General features: G+C 37.8%; 1 protein-coding gene across 1 annotated transcript; it reads right to left on the minus strand.

Annotated features, from left to right (window-relative positions):
* Positions 1-8,591: 8,591 nt before the first annotated feature.
* On the minus strand, positions 8,592-24,037 carry LOC129242481 (cleavage and polyadenylation specificity factor subunit 5). Its single transcript, XM_054879144.1, has 5 exons — positions 23,770-24,037; positions 17,066-17,330; positions 10,536-10,701; positions 8,832-8,946; positions 8,592-8,764 (listed from the first exon to the last, which is right to left on the minus strand). The coding sequence occupies exons 1-5, from the start codon at positions 23,904-23,906 to the stop codon at positions 8,743-8,745; spliced, it is 705 nt and encodes a 234-aa protein (XP_054735119.1). The 5' UTR covers positions 23,907-24,037; the 3' UTR covers positions 8,592-8,742.
* Between the last annotated feature and the right edge of the window lie 1,727 nt (positions 24,038-25,764).

Consider the following 25,764-nt stretch of genomic DNA (forward strand, 5'->3'; position numbering starts at 1 on the left):
TTAGGGTCATAAAAAAAAAATAATAATTGGCGCGTACACTTCTGTTAGGTGTTTCGCCGAGCTCCTCCTCTTATTTGTGGTGTGCGTCTTGATGTTGTTCCACAAATGGAGGAACGTACAGCTTTAACCTCGAAGGTGTTTGCGATGATTTTTTATCAATTAGTGTTTCATGCACATCGAACCTGTGGAGGAGCGAGAAAACTGCTACTTCCCTAACCTTTTATAATTGAATCACGGTTCCCAGGCGTATTCATAAAATATGGTGGCGTTTGACGGTTTGCACAAATGTCACGATAAAAGAAAATAGAAAAACGCAAATGAAAAGGACGAACTATGTTGACAGCCGAAATGATGTTGGAGCTTGAAGCATATGACGATAGTGCGAATGGAACGGCTTTTCGGCATTTCATTTTATGCCGACATCCGGATGTACACGGCGAAAGAAAAAAAGCCTTAATAAAAGATTCTGTATTCAGTGAGAATTGGATTTCGACACTCCTCAATCTATTGTTGCATTTAGGAAGTAGCGGGAAAGGGGAAGAATGTGATCGCCCTCTGCGATTGGTGTTTCAGGAAAACATGTTAAAATATGCGTTATTACCATAATTTAACTAAAGTGTTTACTCTTAGTACTAAAACTCTCTCTTAGAGATCTCTTAAAACTAAACTGGAACTAGTTGGATTTTTAATTTTTTTTATTACATTATACATTATACTTGTATAAGATGTAATATTGTTTCTTGTGTATACCTAATAATTTAAACTTTGTATTTTATTCGTACAGTACTATACTGAAGAGATAAATAAAACGACTTACGTTATTGTGGAAACTCTATAAAGAAAACTTTTATTGCATTTTATATTTCTAGGGCTATCTGAAAAGTTATATTATATCAAATATCTCGCTAGAAGTCGATGACCAATAATATACCTATTCAATTTATACAAATTGTATATGTTTAAAACTATCATAATTAAAATCTATTTAGAAACAAAGAGGAGCTTAGTTGTGAACTTCTACTGAAACTACTTTTGATCAAACCGAGAAACTACATGAACCGACTCAAGAACGATAGAAGCAAGTGTTGCCAACACTTTGCACTTCGCAATAAATTTAGTTCTTTTTTATATCCAAAAAGCGAAAAATTTTTAGTTTGGTTATTACATTTATATTATTTTTCCACAATGATGAAACATGATGGATTTGAACAAATCTATAAGTTCCTCAATAAATGTTAATGTTGTCATTTGGCCGCTCATGTGCACACTTCGTAATTTTTTTGCAATATAGAAAGTGTGAGAAAAAGAAAAAAATTTATATGCAAATTTCACCTTCCCTTTTAAACCAGGCCTGCACCCAAATTGCAACAATAATCGTAGTAACCGATAGATAAAGTGACCCGATGATGGAAAAAGGTAAGCTAAATAAAACCAAATTAATTATTAAAAAAAACTGTTACATAATAATAATATATCACATTTTAATTAGAAGAAACTAAAAAAATGTCAAGAAAAAAGAACTTAAATTCCGAGGGTAGAAAACAAAAAAAATCTAAATCAAGCTACGAAAATGGTAATCTGGTCACACCGATCACCAATTAGACCGACATGCAGCAATACCAAGCTGATGAGATACCAAACCAAAAAAACATGAATTCACCTTGAGGCTAGACAGAATTCACCAGAAGATGTGAGTTCCCAATTCTAGAAATTACGATAGTTATTAAGCACATTTATATAAGAAGAGATGCACGCGCAAAGGGGATTCAGTCATAAGTTAATCGTAAACGAAAGGTAAAGCAATACAGTGGTTCAATAAAGCGAGCAAGTTGTGTTGTCACTAATTTGTGACTTCTATTTAGCAATCCAGTGATCAAACTTGGCGGAATTATTGTGAGGCATTTTATTTGTTCCAGGAAACAGAAGCAGTTGAGTAGTACTCTCTAGGCAAAAACCTGGGCGGTGGCTAAACAACAATATCCCTGAGTTCATAGGCGCAGAAGATTGCCTGTCTGGCAGTCCAGTCTGAATCCATTGTAATACAGTTTGCGGTCAGAATTGGAGAACATGGCCTGTCGAAACCTGACAAACAATCTTTGGTTCAAGCATCGACGTCAATACCCATGGAAACCGTGCGTGCTGCAATTGCTGAGTGGCGTAATCGTTTAAAGGCTTGTGTAACCATTTCAAAAAAAAATTTAACATTTTTTCTTAATATTTAATATTTTTGTTCTTATAAAAAAAGTATTATAATTTATGTCTACAACGGACTTAACTTGTAACAGAACTTATGGCTGGTCTAAGTATGTACAGTGGCCGACAGAAGTCTACAGGGAGAGGGTGTACCCTTTCGTTGTTTACAAAGTACAAACACTTTGCTTAAAAATGTGTTTTATGCAATTTGATTTGAAATCTTTTTCTAATCGACTTAACTAAAACAAATACATTCTTTAACATAAAACAACACAGTTATGCTAAAAAAACAGCGTTGACAAAAGTGTACATACTTAACCGGTTTCCTAGCTTGTACTCTGATATCCTATGTTGTGATAACGGTAAAATATCGTTTGTCTATTTTTTTCCTTTTCCTATGTTTGTTGCTTTGCAAATATTGATTTTAGTTGCAATTTGAATACTTAAACATCTACAATGACTCCTCGAAAAGAAATATCAGTTGACGTTAAAAATTCAGTTATTCAGCACAGGATAGAAAAAAAATCATATGGCAAAAATCTTAAACTTAACTCGTGTAACAGTCCACACCATTGTAAAAACTTTAAAAATAGTGGTTCAACCGAAAATAAGGCACGCAGTGGTCGCCCGAGCAAACTATCTCGCAGAGACGTCAGCTTGATTCTAAACGAAGTGGACAAAAATCCAAAAGTTTCTGCTCCGAAATTGGCCGAGGATATAGCAAGCTTATCCAACAGGTGTGTTCATCCAAGAATAATTCAAAGAGTTCTGAACAAAAACGGCTTTCATAATAGAACACACCGTAAACTTCGCCTGGAGTTCGCCAAAGCACACAGGGAAAAGGGGATGGATTTTTGGCAAAAAGTTTTGTTTACAAATGAGTCGAAGTTTAATATATTCGGTAGCGATGGAAGAGCAAAAGTGTGGAAGAAAAAATTACTGCACTGCGAAGAATTTAGTATCAACAGTGAAGTAATGGTTTGGGGAGCTGTTGCTGCATCTGCAAGGCAATTAAATACACCACCGCAAAGCCCAGATTTGAGTATTATTGAATATGTCTGGGAAATTTTAGATCGAAAAATTAGAAAAAATACGATTTCAAGCGCTTAAGTACGCAAAGAACGAATAATAGAAGCTTGGAACAATATAACTTCTACAGATTTAACAAATTTAGAAACCTCGATGCTACGACCGCTTCAAGCTATAATTGATGCTAATAATGGACCAAATAAATACTAAGAAGCAATATTACTTAGAGTTAAGTGTAGTTTTTCACACTGGAGTAAGATATTTGTAGACTTTTGTCCACATTGGTTTTAGGTTTTTTTGCCATAGCTTTGCTATTTTATGTTAATGTATGAATTTTTTATTAGTTTATAATCATTAAAAAAAGCTTTCAAATCAAACTGCGTAAACACATTTTTCAGTAAAGTTTTTGAACCTTCAATCCAGTGGAAATGGGGGGTGTATGTAGACTTTTGTCGGTCACTGTATATCTAATTGACGCTTACACCCTTTGAAAAATCAGCACTATTTTTTTAATAAAACTATTTTCGGAGGCGTGAAATTTAGAAGCATATTATATATAATAGGTGCGTACCCTATTTGGGTGTTTGGCCGAGCTCCTCCTCCTATTTGCGGCGTGCGTCTTGATGTTGTTCCACAAATGGAGGGACCTACAGTTTCAAGCCGACTCCGAACGGCAGATATTTTTATGACAAGCTTTTTCATGTCACAAATACACTCGGAGGTTTGCTATTGTCTGCCGAAAGGCGACCGCTACTACAAAAAGCTTTTCTACTATATTATTTATAGTGTTTCATGCACGGGTATTCGAACCTCGGAATGGCAGCCACGCATCACCCTATTCGGCTACGCGGTCGCCAAAAATCATAGTCCATGATTATTGTAAGTTAAAATGTTCCTTTTTTAATAAGTGCAATGAATTGTGTTAACAAATATGCATTTATATTATAAGGTGATGCAGATTTGCTCCAGCTAATTTATTAAGTACCGTGCGTATCAGACATTATGAAATATTGCGCATTTGTCAACATTGTATTAAATATAGTTATCTACCTTTTTTTATTTTTGCGACTGCAAAGCAAACAAACAACAAAAGGACCATTTCTTAATAATCCATGTGGGAATTTCGAATCGCAGCAATCAGTTGCGCTGCAATTATATAAAGCGCAACTAAAGACCGCATATAATTTTCGGCCGTTATAAATATGGCTCCACAAATGCATGAAAGATATATAAGTAAATATAGATGTTAGTGACATTTGATTATAATTATAAATTTTATTAATATGCTGCGTTTCCAATACGAGGTCCAGAAACCAAACTTGTTAAGCTGCAAGGGCCGCCAATAAAGAAATCTGCCGGTGAGAAAGAGACGAACGATTTTCTCTGCCAAGTGTTTTTGTTGTATCTATTATTAATATTAACATTCCAATATCTGAAATATTCATACCCTAACATTTCGGATGATGTAGTCCGCTGGGCGCAAGGTACCTGCTTCATATTTAGCGCGTTTGGAGCTCCATAAACGCAAGGCATGGATGGAACATGTCGCACCCTAAATACAAAAGGGTCACAACTCAAAATGTGCTTCTGCTCAAATATGAATGAGACGTTATCAATAAAACGGTCCGCGGATGACATATGGCAAAAATAAATTTTTTGTTTTTTGGTAGGACTGTTATAAGCTTACATGGCTTCAGCGTGATATGTCACATAGTTTGTTTTCTGTGCTACTGTAAACAAGTCAAGCTCGAGTGTGGAAAATTTTGAGTTGTGACCCTTTTGCATTTAGGGTGCGATGTGTCGACAATGTCATGCTAAGCTATAGCGCATCAACAAAGTTTTCAACACTGGCATAAAACAATGTTATCAACAACAAAGAGGATAAGATCGGGTGCATGTGATGAAAATTGTGGAACTTTGTACATATATTATGTTGGAAAGTGGCGCAGCGGCAGAGGGGTCTTGGTATGCGTTTGCCAATAAACACCAAAATTATATTATACCAATCAATTTTAACTTATTTTCCAGATCCTATCATTATACTTATACAATTTCGTGTTGTCGGTGATCCACGCGAAAATGCAACAGCCTGGTAAGGTCAAGTCAGGGAAAAAGACGAGACTTATCTACTGTCCTAGTCGATTCTATGTACATATACGATGTTAATTTGAGAGAACAGAAATCAGATCCAATTTTTGTGGCAGTGTACCTATTACAGTACCTATGTGCTTCGTAGTAACATTAGTTACTGCTTAGTCTAAAGATTTACAATATGATCGATTTTATGTCGCGTGCAAAAAAAGATGTATACCTTTTAATGCAGCAAATTTATATACATATGAATATCTATATATTTTTAAATGAAAATCATATTTATATTAATTGGAATTTTTGCTTTTATTTACGAAGGATTAAGAAAAAGGTAAGTAGGATGGTGAGGTAGAGAATAAAGCAAATTTAAAATTTTTCCAAGACAACGATCTAAAGCATAATGTGGAGATGTGGCTTATCTACAATTGCGGTAAAGTTATAAATACTCCAGTCTAGAGTCCCGACATAAACGTGATTGAAAATGTATGGGTATTTTCGAAGAAGAGTCGCTAAAAGGCATCCAAAGAATACAGCAGCATTAAAAACTGCAATAATGGGGGAATGGCGGAATATACCGAACGTATACGACGTAAACAAATTGGTGAATTCCATGAAAAAACGTCTGTAAAATGTTATTGAAGCTAACGGTTATCATACCAAATATTAAATAAATCAGAATACTACGTATTCAGTCCAGATCCCTCTTACTCCTGCACAAAATCTACCACTCGAAGGTACCTAGGTACTTCGCCCTCAGAATAACACGAAGTCAGTGAGAAACTCTAAACTTCACTAACGTCACAAAGACAGTTCTTGATACATGTGACTCGACTTTGGAATTGTCTTCCCAAAATTTAGTATATATAAATAATACTAACACATTAGACGCGAACTTCAGAGATATATTAGCATTAAGAGCGATCATTTTAATTCATAAGTCATGCTATCTTCATTTGTTTTTCTTTGTAACTTAAAATATCTTTGTAAATTTTACCATGAAGATTGTAACCTATTGAGACTAGTACTTATAATCATAAGGTTTATCCTTGCTGTGTTAAGATCGAATCATTAAATAAATAAAGTAAAAGTTGATCAATAACCGCGGATTAACCATCAGAGAGTTGGTAAAGGAGTTGAACATAGCTTATCTATCCGTGTAATGCATTGTAATTAATGACTAGGGTTTCCGCCGTATTGCTGCAAAGTTGATCCCAAAAGAGACCAGAATTTTAAGCAAACACGGTACCACGTTGATATCGCCAAAACATGATTTCCAAGGCTGAGTCCGAACCAAAATTCATCAAACGCATCATTACTGGAGACCGGACGTGGGTTTATGAGTACGACTCGCAATCCAAGACCAAAAAAACTACGTCATTTTCAGTCAAAAAAGAAAGGAATACTCACGATTTTTATCAATTGCAACGGTATTGTACCATGCACCTCGAAGTTTTACAATACAAAGAGTAAACGCTCAATATAAACAGTAGGCAAAATGGATGAATTTTGACACAAATTTGTCCCTTAGTGGGCTAGACCACGCTGAATCCGTGATATTCGGGTTTGTTTTTTATTTTTTGTTTCTCATAACTTTCATACTTTCGATGAAATTAAGTGTAAAATAAAAGTTAATATGCTTTTTTTTAGTATTTCAATCAACAACAAACATTCAAAATACATCTATACCTATTTCAGGCAAAGAAATTTTTTATTTGTGCCCGCTGAAAGACACTGTGCGACTCAGCCTACAGTAGGCAATTCGCTAAAAGAGCAACAATCTTGATTCAAAGTAAATTTCTAACTTCACGGCTATATTTCTTATTTCGTATAATAATTGGATAATCCCATACGTGAAGATATATCTTAATGAAGTATTTATATTCTATAAGAGAACAAAAAGGAATGGATTGGAAATTTTTAAGCTAACGGCGGCCTTTTTTACATCATTAGTGTATGCTTCTGAGCGCACTTGGCGCACATCAGCAAAAACAATCACCATTCGCTACGACTGTCGCCATTCAGGTGTGTGGTATGGTACACTAGACAGGGCTAGTTTACTGGGGCGGCAGGCTTTGGTCGGGGAAAACCCGAGTCATTCCGGTAACGTAGAACCGGCTACTCCATTGGGAGTAAAGTACCTCACAAGGGTTTTGAATATGTCCATGGCATCTCTCGTAATTCCTGGCAAGTCGAAATCCGGGAGGGTGGTCCCACTACTGAAACCTGGGAAATCCGCCAACCAAGGAGATTCTTATAACTTCGATAACTCTCCTTTCCCCAATAGTGCTAAAAAAAGGAAAAGGTCGGTGCTGCCAAATTCTTTAACCTATGGGGAGAATATAAGTATTGCCAAATCTTCGGTCGATGGTCCCAAATACAAAAATGTGTGAATATGACAAATTAATAATGACAACAAACAGTATGAATATGTACATATACCTATTTTTATGCACAGTTAATTTTACACAAGTGATGAGTAAACTAGTTTTTTCGTGTCCATTCTTTATTACAAAATTGATCGAGAGTATACCGAAACGTATAAATACTTTATTAAGGTTAAAGGTCTGTGGACACAATAATAATATTAAGTTTTATGTCATAAAATCTATCGCCGAACAAAATTGACTAAATAATTTTTTATTTTGTAATACATATTTTTTTTAATTTTAAATATATTCGGAACACATTTAGCCACTTCTGATCGCCCCTGTATGTTCTTTATTATAGACGTAATAAATGGATGGGTAATTCTTTGCGGCCGCCGTAGCCGAATGGGTTGGTGCGCGACTACCATTCGGAATTCACAGAGAGAACGTCGGTTCGAATCTCGGTGAAAACACCAAAATTAAGAAAAACATTTTTCTAATAGTGGTCGCCTCTCGGCAGGCAATGGCAAACCTCCGAGTGTATTTCTGCCATGAAAAAGCTCGTCATAAAAATATCTACCGTTCGGAATCGGCTTGAAACTGTAGGTCCCTCCATTTGTGGAACAACATCAAGGCGCACACCACAAATACGAGTTGGAGCTCGGCCGAAAAGGGTGTACGCGCCAATTATATATATATATATATATATTTATATAATTCTTTGATTATTTACTTAGCATTAGTGCCTAAAGAAATGTTCTATGACTTCTACTAGCATCATTTACCTCTTAGTGGTATTAAATTTTGACTGTTTTGGTTAAAGTCATGATTTATTTCACTTTTCCATATAGTGTGCCTTCTTTCATTTCAGCAGAAGAAACGATTTAATTTAAAAATAAAATGTATACATAGTTATGTTTTATTTGTACACCACGCTTTATTTAATATAGGTTAAGTTCATCTAAATAGAATCCTATAACTACAGACATTAAAATATGTTTAAAGATCATTTTGGATTTATTTAGATTAACTATTAAAATGTCACGAAACCCCCGGCGTCCTTTTACATATAAATAAAATTGAATCTGAAATTTAGAAGTAAACTAAATGAAACATATTCTATAAAAATATAATTATGCTAAAGATGCATACCTGCATAGAGCTTGAGGAAGTGATGATATTATTGGGCCATATCCTTGAGAATTGTCATAGAGTTCAAATAAGGGTGCTGCTACGAGCTTGTAATTTTTAGGAACAGCAAATAAAGCTACAATATAGATGAAAAAATCATTAAAAAATAAAAATTATTAGTTTTTGCTAATGTTATATATTTATCTAAATTTAATTTGATGGTTGGTTTACAGTATGTCTAATAGAAGCGTGACTGGCAAAATTCAAACTTATGCTTCCGTTATAAAAAAAATTTAAATGCTGTTAAATAGGCGTCTACTTTTTGCACGAGTTGTGTAATTTGTTAGTTTTTTGAGAAAGTTAGAAAGCGTGCGATATTCTTACAAAATGAGTTCCGCGTATGAAAAACGAATTTAAGCAGTGTTTCTATTCACACACCCTAAAGTTCCAAAAATGTCACGTGCATCTAAAGCTAATGAATCAAAAAGACGTTCATTAATAAATGGGTGCAATGGTATGCCGAAGTTAAAAACTTCCCCGGACGAGACCCAAAAAAATGCATCTCCAAAGCCAGATCACAAAATCATTGATTTATTTGTGACAATGCCGAACTTTTCGTTGCGTGAAGCTGAAAGGAACATTTGAAGCAACATCTGTTGCAAACAGTGAAACCGACTGCGAACAATAAAGAGCGAACGAGATATCAAAACAAAAATATGAATTCGCCTTGATGGCGAGACAGAACTCGACAGAAGATACGAGCGACTTACCATTCGAAAAATTTCTTTACAGACGGGTCCAAAATGGCGGAAGGAGTAGGAGCGGCTGTCTTTTGTCCGCAATTTTCGGCTCCACAAGTCTTTCAGACTCCCTAACTACTGTAGCTGAAATCTATATCAAAACAAAAGCAGCTAAATTGGTTCTGGAATGAACTCCTCTTAATATTCGGACAATCATTTTCATTGGTAGCGAAGCGGCCAAGCCAAACTATGGCTCCTTGCACTAACTCAGAATGTGTCCAGCAGTGCAGATTCAAAATGGATGAAGTCTGACTATTTACTACATACAAATCACAAAGGAATAGAAGGAAAAGAGAGCCTATGAGCTCGCTAAAGCAGGTATTCGCTTGCCGAGATTGAGCACGTCAGACATATACCCTTCACTTTCCTTTCTGAAAACGGAAATAAATGAGAAACTTGCTCGGGAAACACAGTCGATATGAGAACCTTCAACCGAGAACTGTCAAAATTATGAAAAGGACTTGTAATACAAGAACTGCAAACTTTATTTTATCACTGAAAGATAAAAGCCTGAACGACTGTTAAAACTCGCGAAGACGTGCATTGAGAATTACATAAAATGATATATTCGACTCCAGATTCATAGCACTGACAACATAATGGGCCCTGGGGGTCTAAGTTAGATCTTTTTGCAGATCAGACAGCACTACCTAACCTAACCTTACATGTACAAGTTCACCTCAAGGCGAATTCTTGGCTTTGTTTTGGCATCTCATTCACTTGTTAGTCGGTTCAAGAGCATTCATCTTACAATACACTTTACTCCTCAATTTGAATTTTCGCATAGCAAACTATACTATACGTTGCATAAATATATCAAGAATATTCACATTACTTCCATGACAGCTAAGGGTTTATTTTCACTTGCCAGAAGGCAATCGGCATTCAGAATAAATATTTATTTTCCTAAAAAAATTTACTTTACCCTTTTCATGCAGCTGCACCAAAAACAATCTCTTGTGCTCTTTTGGTTTCGTGATATGTGGCGGAATGTATGGATACTGAGGAGGTTCAAAATTCGGACGCCACCAGTTTCCAATTGTGTCCTCTACAATCCAGTCCTGTTTTACTCCATCTTGTCGTCCCAAAGTCTGTAAAAGTAATAGAAAAAAAGTAATAGTAATAGACTATTGTAATTGCGATATAAAGATTGTTTTAGACAATACTTTGAGGTTGTGGTTAGACAGGAAAATGCAAATGTAATAGAATAAACAATATGACGTCCAGTAGAAAAAAAGTGTCCAAAGCGAAATTCGCATCAAAAATGAAAAGATGAATTCCCAAATTTTTCGATTAATTCAAATTATCAAAGTTTTAAATATCATGTTTATAATTTTGTACTTCTGTATTCTTCTGCATCCAACCAAGAAAAGAGCTGCGGCGAAGGGCATATGAAGGTTGTAGATTTCGCGCAGGAATGACATATATCTTTAAAATAAAATAAAAAATAGGTAAGGTAGGACAAGATGGTCACCACAATTGGATAAAAAATTTGGCCTTAGCATCTTTCAAAACAAGGCTATTGCATAAGGTTATTATTATACCCCTGCAACATCAAGTTAACTCCCATTTCGGAGCAATGCGAGAAGGTTAACCCTACTGAGACCGCTCCAAAATATTTCGTTTAAAGGCTGAGTGGTTACCAATATCTCCTGATTTGACTTCGCCGGACTTCGTTTTGTAAGTTTTTCAACCCTATTGCTCTTTCGCAGCGCACTCCTTGCACCACTATATTTTGACTGACTCATTGACCAATACACTTCAAAATTAATGAAATTACGAAACCTAGTGCTAACGTATACTGTTATAACGGCAATTGTTTTATTGAACTCTGCCTATCCAAAAGTATCTTAGGAGATTACAGCACAAAGAAGGAAACGAGAAAATATAAAAATATTAAACCATGTGCAACCAAAGCAACCGAAGTATCACTAAAAAAGCTGATGCAATGTTTGTATAGTATATGTACAAAGGCAAAAATTGAAGGTAAGTTTTAACATTCCGTTGTACACCCGGTTCTGGCTAGACCTTTTTTGACTTTGTACGTGAATTTAATATATTTCTTTTATAGCTTACGACTTGTGCTTCTAGTTGGCTTCCTAAAATTTCATTTGCTTTCGATGTATGAATACAACTATTTTAACAGAATCCTCGAACAGGACGAAAAAAAGGATGTAAAAAGTTACACCTTTAGTTGTACACCTCGGGTCTGTCTAGACTCCTATACAAAATGTATGAAAACATATGTGATATGATACATTTTGACTATTTTACCTGCTTATTTTTTTCTTTTTCATGGTAAATCTATATTTAGACATGTGTGCGTTCATAGATAAACCATCTTTGGTCTCGTTTCTTTGTTATTTCTACGTTTGTACTGAAGAATGAACGTTGAAAAATAGCGCGAAAATAATGAACAAAAACACGAATACAGGGAAACTGAATGTGATTGTGTGTATTGGTTATACAGGGTGGGCCATGTAAAATTTTCTTTTTGAATCGGCTATAAAAAAAAAACTAAATATTTTTTCAAACTTTTTTTTTATTTTGAAGATTGAACATTGTCATTTATGAATGAAAAATAATATCGTTCAAATGAATGCCACGACTGGCTTTACAGTAGGCCATTCGATCAACCCAATTTTTAAGCACATTTTCGATTGTTTGGGCTCCAATTTCATGAATGGCAACTTCGATTTCGTGTTTTAAAGCATCAATCGTCTATGGATGGTTTGCATAGCATTTGTCCTTAACGGCTCCCCACAAAAAATAGTCCAACGGGCTTAAATCACAGCTACGAGGCGGCCAATTGATATCGGAATTCAAAAACGGTAGCCAAAAGTTCGAGTGTAACTTTGGCAGGTGACAAGTTGCACCGTCCTGTTGAAACCAAATGTCGTCCATGTCATCCTCTTCAATTTTTGGAAACAAAAACTCGTTGAGCATGTAACGGTAACCCTCGCCATTTACTGTAACCGCGGCTCCTCGCTCATTTTCGAAAAAAAATGGCCCGATGATGCCGCCAGACCAAAAAACGCACCAAACAGTGACTCGTTGTGGATGCATTTGCTTCTCTACAGTAACGTGTGGATTTTCTGAGCTCCAAATCCGACAATTTTGCTTATTGACGTAGCCACCGATGTGAAAATGACCTTCATCAGAAAAGATGATTTTTCGGTAAAAATGCTCATCTTCGGTCAAACGATAGGTTTTCAATATTTCCCAATTTTGTTCAAGCGTATAGCGTCCCATTTCGTAAATGTCAAACCTTTAGGTAAATTATGAACACATTTGACATGTCATTTGTGTTACCATTCTCAAAAAAATAGGTGGTTCAAAAAGGAAACGCTATATGGCCCGTATATGTATTCTTCGTCGTTTCTTTTTCTCATTCTGTTCATCAGTTGCCCAGTAAACGTTGAACATATAACACGTTAGTGACAAACAAAAGTTATTTACGCGCCATATAAAGCGTCATTTACGCGATATTCTTTTTCGTTTGTTTTGATCATACTGGGTGATGAAGTGGAATTTGTTTATAACACAAGATTACGTAGGAGAAGCTCGAGTATTGATTTTTATGACTGAATTTCTTCGGTTTTGTTGAGTGATATTCGTCGTGAAAATAGAGATGAAGAAGACGATAAGGAAGAGGATCCATATGGTGGTGATGATGATCGAGATGTTGATTAATTGCCTGAAGAAGATGCATCTGATATTGAGCAGGAAGAAATAGTCAAACCAAATGAAATACTTGACAGTGACGAAGAAATCGAGAATGATGTATTGCATGAGCCGACAGCTACGCCAGAACAAAGTGCTAATGATCATTCTTTCTACGGCAGAGATGGAACAGAATGGAAGAAAGATAAGCCATGTACGGCTATTCGTACTCGTCAACATAATACATATTATGCGATTTCGCTCTGGCCCAAAGCACCAAAACTCCGTTGCTATTGAGGTATTAAAGAAATTTTTTTCATTATCATTTCATTTTATTCATTATCATTTCGGAAACAAATCGATATGCAAGAGAGGCCATTCAAAAATGGAATGAAGCACATCCTGATTCAAAACAAAGAGTTTGGATTGATTTGACTAGCACTGATCTTGATGCATTTATTGGTATTCTTTTGGCCATGGGTGTAACACACAATAATATGCAGAAAGCGGTAGTTTTGTGGCGTTCGGATTCATTGCCCATTTTTCGTTCAGCTATGTCTTATCATCGATTCAGAATTTTGGCACGATATATTTGTTTTGATAACAGTCGAACCCATGAATTTCGCCAAAGAATTTCGCCATTCGTGATATATGGAATATCTTGAATAAAAACCTCAAAGATAATTATGACCCGCATGAAAATTTTACAAGCGATGAGCAACTATTTCCATATCGAGGCCGAACAAAATTCACGCAATATATTCCACCAAAACCGGCGAAATTCGGCATAAAAATCTGGTGGGCATATTACTCCAAAACAAAATATCCGTTGCAAGGAAAGGTGTATTGTGACCGAACAGAAGGAGAAGAGCGTGAAGTTGATCAAGGGGAAAATGTGATGCTACAATTATCCAACCGATATGTAAACAGCGGCCGTACAATAATAGCCGATAATTGTTTCGTCACATTGAATGGAGCTAAGCGTCTCGCTGCTATAGTTGGCACCATACGATCCAACAAACGTTGTCTTCCGCCAGATATGAAAAAGAACAATTCTTGACCAGTGCTTTCGTCATTATTTGGTTTTCATGAAAACCTCAGCAGGATAATACTTAATGTAATATCCTTTAATGCAGCGATTAAACTAGCAGGCATTGACTCTACTAGCTTCTTCCTAGTTTGTGATCCGATTTTTTTCCACTCTGCCGAAATTATGCTTTTCATTATTTCTTTGTTACTTATTTGGTGTTTGCGGATATAGTTCTCTAATAAGCCACATACAATCATTTAATGTTGATAAATGAAATAAAATGAAATAAATAAAATATCTGTATACTCTGTTTTTTCGTTTTCGCAAATTATTATGAAATATGAACACTGTATCAAATAAGGTGTGAGTGACTGTATGTAAATTCTCATGTTGATGTCGGGAGACAGGACCGGAGATGCATTAAATGCGAACAAATTCAAGCCAACCACAATTGCCACTTTGTGCTTTGGATCGTTGTCTTGGTAAAAGGGAAATCTCGTCATCTTCCTAGTTTATCGGTGCTTTGTAGTTGGTTATCTTTTAGTACACCGTATGGATAACATAATACCCTCAACAAGGACTAAATTTCAAACGCCAGCTGCTTACATACACGCTCATTCCTTAATACTGTTACGCCCATGTTTTAGAATTGGCTGCTTTTTAGGAGCTCAGTATAAGGTTTCAGCTAAACATGAGTCATCCGAGTTATCCATCCGAGCCAAAAGGATTAAACTTCGACTCGTCAGAGAAGTTGCCGTCTTCTAAAAATCAAAACTCTTAGTTTCCAATTTTCTGGTAAACGCAGCTCCTTACATGTTTTTTTTATTTTTTGATTGATGCCGAGTTTCTTTCGTGCTACTCGATCATTGAAGCCATGTGCACGTAGCACTCGACGCACAGTTTCGGTGCGAAATTATTTAGATTTTGTTGAAACTCTCTGGATTTCCTTCATTTTGCGCACAAATTTGAATCGTCTCGATCAAAGTTGACGAAACGGATACAACATGAATTTATTTACCGTTATATAAAGCAAACAAAGTTTTAATGGTTTTGTAAAAGAAAAAATGTCTAAAGATACATTCCAGCTGCAAATGTTTTGTCCGACACTGTATGTAAGTTACTTCAGAAATACTTACATGACATACGCTTTCATTCCCTTTACCATAAGCCGTTATCAGAAATTGCTATATTCTACGTTTTGTGTTGTATAGCATGTCAACCTCAGAACTTACCGATAACACCTACCATTATTACAGAGGATGCCTCTTGTCGAAAATTCACACAATCAACAAAAGCGGACGTAATGCGCCGAGAATCTGAAGATCTCTAACTTCATCTTTGCCGTCCAAAGTGAGGAAAGATATAGTGTGGTTATGATGTTAATGTGGTGGTGGTGCTACCTACCCTAAGGAAGTCCTGGCGGCAGAAATTTGGAGTGAATCACACTACGGCAATTAAAGAAATTTGATTTATGTATTGTATACGCAGTACACACGCAACGGCGGCCGCCGTAGCCGAATGGGTTGATGCGTGACTACTATTCGGAATTCAGAGAGAACGTAGGTTCGAATCTCGATGAAACCGAATGAAACCAAAATGAAGAAAAAGTGTTTCTAATAGCGGTCGCCCCTGGGCAGGCAATGGCAAGCCTCCGAGAGTATTTTTGCCATGAAAAGCTCCTTATAAAAAATATCTGCCGTTCGGAGTCGGCTTGAAACTGTAGGTCCCTCCATTTGTGCAACAACATCGCACCACAAATAGGAGGAGGAGCTCGACCAAACACTCAACATTCGCAATTCTTCAACTGTTTCGTCAGTCATAGAAATAAACCGACGATCGGAACGAAAAAATGTCATCCCCACAGTACGGCCCGTTTTAAACTCTTTACACAGCTGTTATATTTAAGATTTCGACATTATTCAGTTCCGTAACCTACCGTTGACATTTTTCACGCTTTTGCATGTAATATTTCGTAAGAAACACAAATTTCAGTTAGACTCGTTGCTCAATTAAATTCGATAAGCGAAATACCAAATAATGATATTCACCATATCACAAAAATTGTTTCAATATTCTATAACTAAAATTGTAAGAGAATTGTAAAGTGTAAATTCGTATAATTCAATTATTTAAAGCTATTTTAAAATATATAAAAAGTTTGAAAATATACGAGGTGTGTTAAAAAAAACCGAATTTTAAGATTTCGCGGGCTAGGTATATTCGACTATTATTTTTTTATGTTGGTACACTCGTCTCGAAGATATGTTCACGGTTTTAGCAATATAGCATGTTTAGCTTGTTTGTGAGAGGCATAAATAAGACAAGTGCTTTGCGTGTTCGGCGATTTCTGCTAACAGAAACAAAATTGATAAAAGAAGTTGCATCAAACTTTGTGTAAAAAATGGAATTAAGTGCTCAAAAATACTTGAAATGTTGACAGTGGCATACGGTGAAAGTACCCTTGAGTCAATAAAATGATCACATGTGGTGGAAGCTCTTTACAGAAGGTCGAGAAGATGTGAATGAGGACGCTCATTCTGAACGCCCCAGCACATCCAAAACCGATGAAAATGTTGAAAAAGTGAAGAAAATTGTTATGGACAATCGTCGAATCATATAAAAAAATAACAATCACATAAAAAAATAATAATCGAAAGATCGTAGTCCGCGAAATTTAAAAATTCACTTTATTTTTTGAACACTCCTCGTATATTATATTATGATTAATTTAATTCTTCAAATCATTCAATTTTAAAACTTACTTCAGTTAGAAGTCTTTTCAGACCTTCTACTTCATCTTCCCCTGCATTGAGCTCGCCTCCGGGAAGCTTAAAAAATGTTGTACCCAATTGAAGAAGTAATACATGTGGTAAACCATGTTCATGGACTAACAAGACGCCTTCCACCGAGCGCCGCATTCCAATACGATCAAATTCCTCTCGCATACGTTGAAATCTCGATGGTACTGATGGGTCTTTCTCAAACAATGGCTCCTTTGTTCCAAATGTGTAATTGGTTAAGGGATATCTGAAAATTTAAATAATTATGTACAAATAATTAATTGTATATTTTAACACTAAGGCGTGACCAACTAAAAACTAAAATTTTAGAAAACATTAGCAAAGCAGAAAAAAATTGAACTTGAAAATCAGTTTCCGATTGTTTTTCCTTATGGTGAAACTTTCAATTATTTATAACGGGTGATTTTTTAGCTATTATCTTTTGATATAGTTAGTTTAAACAGCTGACGTACGTTTCGTGTTTTGTTTCACTGTCAAACATCTTCAGTTTGGTCTATAATTTAACCATGAATCGTCTTACAAACGAACATCACTTGCAAATCATTGAATTTTATTATAAAAATGCGTGTTCTGTTAAGAAAGTTTATCGCGCGCTTCTTCCATTTTATGGTCAGTTTAATCGACCCACTGAAACGGCTATTCGAGCTATTGTGACTAAATCTAGAACCAAATTTACATTATTGGACATCAAACCACCAACACGCTTACGTAGAGTGCGAACTGAAGAAAATATCGCAGCTGTATCGGCCAGTGTTAATGATGACCATCAATTATCGATTCGTCGCCGTTCGCAGCAATTGGGCCTCTGTTACTCAATAACGTGGAAAATTTTGCGAAAGGATTTAGGTGTGAAGCCTTTCAAAATACAGCTGGTGCAAGAATTGAAGCCGAATGACCTACCGCAACGCAGAATTTTTGGTGAATGGGCTCTTGGAAAGTTGGCCGAAGATCCACTTTTTTATCGAAAAATTGTGAGGAAGCTCATTTTTGGATCAATGGGTACGTAAATAAGCAGAATTGTCGATTTTGGAGTGAAGATCAGCCAGACGAATTGCAAGAGCTAACAATGTATCCAGAAAAGGTCACAGTTTGGTGCGGTTTATGGGCTGGAGGTATCATTGGACCGTACTTGTTCAAAGATGCTGCGAATCGCTGTCGTTGGACTTCTTTAACCTGATGTTGGAGAGGATCGTACGAGCCGCAGAACTTAATCGCTCAGGCGCAATATTTTATAAGAGCGTACAATTGTTGGCGTATGCCAATGATATCGATATGAGCTTTACGACGACATAGGCATAGCGCAGCGAATAAAGATCCAACGGCTACGTTGGCTGGGTCATGTCCGAATGGATACAAACGCTCCGACTTGAAAGTATTCGATGCGGTACCAGCTGGTGGTAGCAGAGGAAGGCCTCCTCTGCGTTGGAAAGATCAGGTGGAGAAGGACTTGGCTTCACTAGGTGTGTCAAATTGGCGCCGATTAGCAAGAGAAAGAAACGACTGGCGCGCTTTGTTAAAATCGGCAAAAATCGCATAAACGCCTATCGCGCCAACTAAGAAGAATTTTCAATCATTAAAATATGGACTGTACTATCGATTTAAATAAAAATTCCATGCATTTTTTTGAATTTTACGTTTTTTTTTTTGAAAAACTTTCCTATAGCTCTTAAAAAATACTCTTTAGTTATTATGTCGGTTAGGTGTTTTTCATCCTGTAACAACATCCTATATAGGGAGCAAAGATTTCTTCACAAATTTTTATCATAGGCGGTTTCAGCATATGATGAGAGAAAACAGAGATCACTAATGATATGGGATTAAAAAGTAAGTAATCTTAAGAGTAATTCAAAATTCAATACAGCTTTCCAACTTTTTTTACGCTTGAAGAAAAGTATATGTACGACTGACATACCCAGACTGACTGTCCCAGTCCGGTAGGAGAGGAAGGGGCTCGGTTCGAAAGGCCTCATATGCCCCGAGTACCTCCAGCGGCAGGGCTATAAAATTCATCAGGATCGAGACCAGTAAGATCCTGATTACGGTATACTGGAAAAAATTTTAGATTATACAGTCTATGTGGTGAAAGAAGTATCCTATCACCTCAGTACAGGAGGGCGACACCTCACGGAAATGGCGAATAGGCTAATGCTACAATCGCCTCCGTCCCGTTAAAACTCTGGTTAAGTTGGTGGTGCAGGCTCAGTTGAGAATTCCTGACTAGTTCCTGTCCTGGCTCTGAACTCTAATGCCCATGAAGCGTAGAGTCAACGCGCGCATGGCCTCCGTGCTTGCATAGATAACCATGGGGACACTTAGGGAAACTACAATTTCGAGTAAGGATAGCGGCCTGAAGTCAAAATGCCAAAGCTGTTAGCCGCGCAAACGACGACGGGCACACTAACATCAGTAGCGCAGTATACGACAACCAGCACTCTCGCAGTGGCAGAGCGACTAGTCACTCCCATCCCAGCGAATGGCAACACAAAGACGATCGCTACAAAATAAAGCGCGTCAATCGACGCAATTGAAATGTCTCCCCGGCTTGAGCTGATTAAAACATGAGAAAGATGGAGGAAGATGCAATCTTCCAATGCAAGCTGGTGATGTCAATGCACCAGGCGTCCAGACCTCAAAAAAACACCAACAACGAAGTCAAAGCTGGAGTATCCAAAATGGATCAGCTGGTGGATGTAACGCTAAGCTACAGACGTTCGTGGAAGGCAGAAGAAGACGGAAGGGTGCTCTCGAACCGATAGCAAATACTCCCACCTCTGCGACGACAAACCCGAAGCGAAAGGCAACCAGTTCGGTTGCTGTAAGAATGCCAGGGCAAATGGGCACAGCAAGAACAAAAAGGACTCCCTGAGAAAACGGATGAGAGCTGGCAGACAGTTACAAAGAGGGGCAACCGAAAGAAGCCGAAGGATAAGCTAGCCGAGCCAAACAAAAGAAGCAAGCCACGAACACAACACGTAATGCCAGAAGCTGTTGTGATAAAACGCACAGAAAGCCATAGTTATGTAGATATGCTGAAGAACTTGCGCGCGAAGATTACGACTGATGAGTCGGTCAAAAAAAAAGAGTCGGTCAGGAAAACGAAGACTGACACCATACTTTTTACATCACACAAGCAAACTGCGCTGGCACTGAAAGAAGAAGACGTACATCAGATACGGGAAACCAGGGCACAAAATTAAAGACTGCAAAGCAGCCCCTGCAGAGTCAAAGAGATGTACTCTAGCTAAGAAGTGACACAGCAGACACTCTGCTCGAACAAATAGCTCTTGAGAGGGAGCTAGATGCGGTCACCATCAGCGAGCTGTACGAACGGATCGCCAAGAGAACCTGGTTCGAGGGCGAAACAGGAACGGCCACATTTTGGCTACCCATCGATAGTGCATTCGCCGTCAGACAAGCAACGCCACTACTTTCAGGAGACCGAGATGTGAATACACTACGCCGCATATCACCCTAGTGACTGATAGCCTGGCTGAGGCAATCAAGGAGTGGAAGTTCTGGAAGAATATACTGGAAGTGACTATCAGTTTATCACTTTCCGGGTCAATGCGAGAACTGACCCTACCCCAATACCTAAAACAAAGAGCAGTCGCAAATGGAACATGGCCAAAGTGAACACTGAAGCATTCCTAGCTCACTTTGACGCTACACCGCACATTAGTGGTGACGGTGGCGGGGCTACGCTTAAGAAAACGACCTGTGTACTGGTGAACAACAGAAATCGCAGAGTTCAGAGTAACCTGCCTCCGTAATAGAAGGCGCTGAAACATGCAATCATCTCTAGTAAGAAGGGAAAATGGGGGAAGCTTCGAAGGGATCTAAACAGCAATCCTTGGGAAGTGGACTAGAAAAATGTAACGGGAAAGCTAAACGCCCACTTCACAGCCCCGCACCTAGACAGTGATCCCACCCTTCACTGAGGAAGAGCTTAAAACCGTGGCAAGAAGACTCAAAAGAAGCAAAGCTCCAGGCTCAGACGTCATCCCAACTAACGCTCTCAAACTTGTGGCTGAAAGCCGATCTGACGTGATGCTCGAGGTTTACAATGCATGAACTGCTGTACGACACATCATATGGCCAAAAAACAAAAGCGGTAACGTCTGGCGCAGCTCAAGGATCTATTATCGGCCCCGATCTCTAAATCTGAACTACGACGAGATGACGCCGGGGACACTGAGGACGCTAGGAAGAAGCTGAACCAAGTTATGATTAGGACGCAAATATGGTTTGAGGACCACGCCGAACATAAGACCGAAGTCTTCCTTATGACACGAAGTCACATGCCACTCGAAGTCAGCATGTAAATAGGAGACACATCATTAGTGACCCAAAAAGTAGTGAAATATCCAAGTATTCAACTTGACTGCAGGCTTACCTTTTTTTTTAGTTGTGAATGATGGCTCGCGGAAAGAAATGATCTGAGGAAGCAGATTGGCGACAACGCGCCGAACGCAAGGACAGCTAGAACACGGTAAAGAAATACATCGAAAATGTAATAGGGAAAGAAAGATAGACCTCGACACAGTGCAAAGCGAAGCCGCACAGATAGAGACACAAAAAGTCGAATCTGCAGCATGAAAGCTGGCTAGAAATACAATGGACCCAGACGTGGGTGAATAGAATAGGTCCTTTATGAATGTCCTTCTGGGCCCTCCCGAAGTAATACAGAAAGTAGTCCCGAAAAGAGAGTCTCCCCAGAAGGAGAGGTGGCCATACCACTCGACGCAGTAGATGACGGTGTCTATAAGTGCGTAAGCATTTTGAACCCACCTCACCAAAAAAAAAAAATTTATCCGGATTGACACGGATTTTTCCCCGACCAAGGACTATCACAGTTTACTAGACCTATGTAGTAATTGTGGTTGGTTCCGCGGAATTAGCTGAGGACACCTTCGCCACTCTTCTCATTCCCACTAAAGAGTACGTAGGCAAACGCGCATCCCGCAAGTTGATCGCTGCTGGTAATCGCAAGTAACACTAAATTCCATACAATTGATATTACCACTATTTTGTGTGGTCACAGGTCACAATTAGCATCAATAACTGTTTGTAGCTATCTTGGCATAAAAGAAATCAGTTTCTCAAGATCACACACCGCTCAGGTAGCTTTACCCATGCCACTTTTTTCAGTGCGCGCATAAATTTTCTATTGGATTTAGGTCCGGACTTAGTACAGGTGTATCTATCACTTTGCTGCAGTGATAAAGCATACATGTTCTACATAAAAGTGACTTCTGTTTCGGGTTTTTATCTTAATACAATTTATACTTTAATTTTTGAGAATGTTAGGGGTCTACGAGGCCAAATTTTTGGGCGGCGTTTGTTAGCCCGTTCCTTCCTCAACGCTATGGCTCAAACGCCTTCCGTTGATATGTATCTCCATACCATGACGCACAATTTACACACTTCTCGGTAGGGATTATAAATTAATTTTTACTTTTACTTCGTTTAAACTCAATGGCGCAGAAATGTTGACCGTAGCAGATGATCCTTTTATAAACATTCTGGAAATACACCCATGGCTTTTGCCGCGCCGTGCTTAACAAATATTTGTGCTCTGGTCTCCGAGGACTAATGCTGCGCAATCGGTGAAAATTCCCAGATACTGAATTCAGGGCAGGGAACACATTGTTCATAATAACCACTGGACTTCACAGTATATAGGCACACTGTTAACGGCATTCACCGACAGTCCCTTACTGATGGTTTTTGTTAAGAATTTTTGAGGTATATGAGGTACTTGCTGAGCTTTGTAATGCCCACAATGGGATTCAAACCAGGACCCATGAAATGGTAGTCACGCTGCATCTTTCACTTAGGTAAAGTTACAAGCTGACGTACGAAAAAGGCAACCGCCGTAGCCGACTACCATTCGCAATTCACAGAGAAAACGTCGGTTTGAATCTCGGTGAAACTCCAAAATTAAGAAAAACACGAGGAGTTCAGAGTGGGCCTAAAACTGTAGGTCCCTCCATTTGTGGAACAACATCAAGACGCACACACCTCAAATAAGAGGAGGAGCTCGGCCAAACACCCACAAAAGGGTGTACACGCCAATTATATATATATATATATATATATATATATATATATATATATATATATATATAATCTCGTTCCAGGTACTGAAGCAGCGAAACTCTTACATATCCAGATTCGCTCCTAACATACTCGAAACCGGCATGTCATATTTCCCCACACAACCCTAACCACTTATTAGTGTCCCCTTAAATCTACTAATGTAACAGTCTTTTCGCTTTGAGGCCATCATGTCGAAACAACATATTTCTTGGGCCTTCGGCGTCCCATTAGATGGAATTGATGGTAACGACCGGTGATTCCACCGCAGCTGGCAGGGTTTAGTAAGCTGTTTAAACTCCAACAATTGCTAAAATTTTAGACCTCTTAAAAATCTTTTGAATGCTGCTGCCGTCCAAATATAAGTAAATCCGAGTGATTCCAGCGTGATTATAGTGGGCACAAGTGTCTGTTAATAAATTGATTTACTCATGACTACCAAATGTAACTGAAGAGAAACAATTATTTTTATACACAACAAAACCTATTTTAAAATTTAAAGTAGGAGCAATGCGATTGGAGACTCCATAAAACAAAATATGAATGGATTGTCCAGGGTAATTACTTACAAATTGATTGTCCGATTTATAGCCAAGCACTGACCGGTCGAGTACTTTTGTAAGCCATTATTTACATTGCTATCTACGTGTCCCTGACTACTTCGCCTTGGCCAGCCAGTTCCAGACTTATTCGACACCTGTGACATTGTAACAACGTAATCCGAAGCAGAATTTAATTTAATTGAAAACCAAAAGAAATTGTAAAATCTTCAAATATCTCATTAAAGTCAAAACATGCACTTTTTAATGAAGAAACTAGGCGTCTGAATAAAATAAGTTGCGCGTTGCCATATCATTGCGAAAAAATTCGCATTATTGAAGGTATTCACGGTTCATGCGAATAAAAATTATTTATCGACACGTTTTGTGAACGATTTTTTCGTATCAAGGCGATTAAAAGTAAGCGAAAGCAACGAAAACTGTTAAAATACAACAAAATATGCACACACGCACACACTTTCTTACAACGGCGTCATCGGCAAAAAAACGCAAAAAACTGCATTTTTCATTTTTATAATTCGTGCTTTCAGAATTTAACCCGCGGTAATTCATTTTTATTAGTTTGTTTCATTTAAAATTCACAAACCTTAAAACCACAATATTATCAATGTCTGCAATGGCGTCATCGGTTGTTCCAATCGCGAAATATAAAGAAGCGGTTTTCAGAAGCCACCATATTCTTTTTCTTCTTGTTGATAGAAGCGATAATCGCTTTAGCTAGTTTAACAACGCGAGCCAGTCGTTTGTTTCTAATGGTAACCGGCGCCAGTTGGACTACCAAATTTATCTATCTGTCCAACGCAAAGGAGCCCTTCCTCTTTCTCTTCTTCTCTTTGTTTGCTGCACCATGTTTATGTTACCCTTAAGCACAAACAGATTATTATTCCATTGACTGCGATATTCGCCGTCGCCACCGCGTAAAGGTTTAAAAATGTTTCCATAATTTTTTTCTTGAATACTTCAATGGACACCTCATCAGATATTATCATCTCCAAGCTTCTATGCGATGCAGTAGGACGGACATAATGAGTAGTGATAGTACAACTTAGTCCAAAGTCGTACTTGTTGGACCTCAAGGCTGAGATTATTATTGGTGTTAGCTGGTTTTTCAAATACAGCAGAAATAGAATGCGATCAAATAATGTTTTTCCCGGTATTCTTCTGGAAAGTCACTGTATATTTCGGTTTTTGAGATCGAAGATTTCATTTGTATTATTTTTTTAAGCTAAATATTACTTTGTACTGTGTCATACAAAGCTATTTTTTAAGTTTTTATTGAAAATATTGGGTGAGAAATAATGTTTCAATATTAAACTTGAACTCGCCTTGGTATGGGCTACAGAGATTTTCGTGTCACGCGTAAATTAAGACGAATTCATATCAGATTTAGAAGTAGTGCAATTGAAACAAATTCAATCAGTTATTCTAGTGACACTACCTTGATTAAATTTTTTCGTTTCTGTTTTGGTTGATCCTACCTCGACAGACGCATTTTAGTCGAATGCAAATGTATATCATACAATGCTAGTGCAATTACCAAACTGCTCATCGCAGAGCTTGCCATGGTGGGTCTAAACCAAGGTTGCCGTAAAGCTCATTGTTCCATCACCTGCGATACTCGCCGTCACCAATGTGTAAAGATCTAAACATCTTTCGCAGCATCTTTCTCACAAACACTCAAAAGAACGGCTCATCGGATGTTCTCATCATCCAAGCTTCTGCGACATACATTGGAACGGGCATAGTGAGAGCCTTGCAGATTGTTAGTTCTATTCGTCCAGAGAGAACTTTACTACTCAATTGCCTACTTAGTTCAAAGTAGCACTTGTGGCAAGGGATATTCTCCGTTGGACTTGAAGGCTGACATTTTGATCGGTATTAATGCTGGTTCCTACATAAACGAAGTATCTTGCAACCTCGAAATCATAACTGTCAACAGTGACGTCGACACCGATATCCGTGTGCGCTATTTGTTTGACAACAGAAGTTACTTCGTTTTGTTTT

Source organism: Anastrepha obliqua, chromosome 3, assembly GCF_027943255.1.
Source record: "Anastrepha obliqua isolate idAnaObli1 chromosome 3, idAnaObli1_1.0, whole genome shotgun sequence".
NCBI classification, from domain to species: Eukaryota; Metazoa; Arthropoda; class Insecta; order Diptera; family Tephritidae; genus Anastrepha; species Anastrepha obliqua.

Coding starts and splice junctions, on each gene's coding strand:
- LOC129242481 (XM_054879144.1), bottom strand. CDS start 23,906: ATGTCACAGGTGTCGAATAAGTCTGGAACTGGCTGGCCAAGGCGAAGT. Junction 17,331..23,769: donor ATAAATCGGACAATCAATTT/GTAAGTAATTAC, acceptor TTAAATTTTCAG/ATATCCCTTAACCAATTACA. Junction 10,702..17,065: donor TGAAAAGACTTCTAACTGAA/GTAAGTTTTAAA, acceptor TTACTTTTACAG/ACTTTGGGACGACAAGATGG.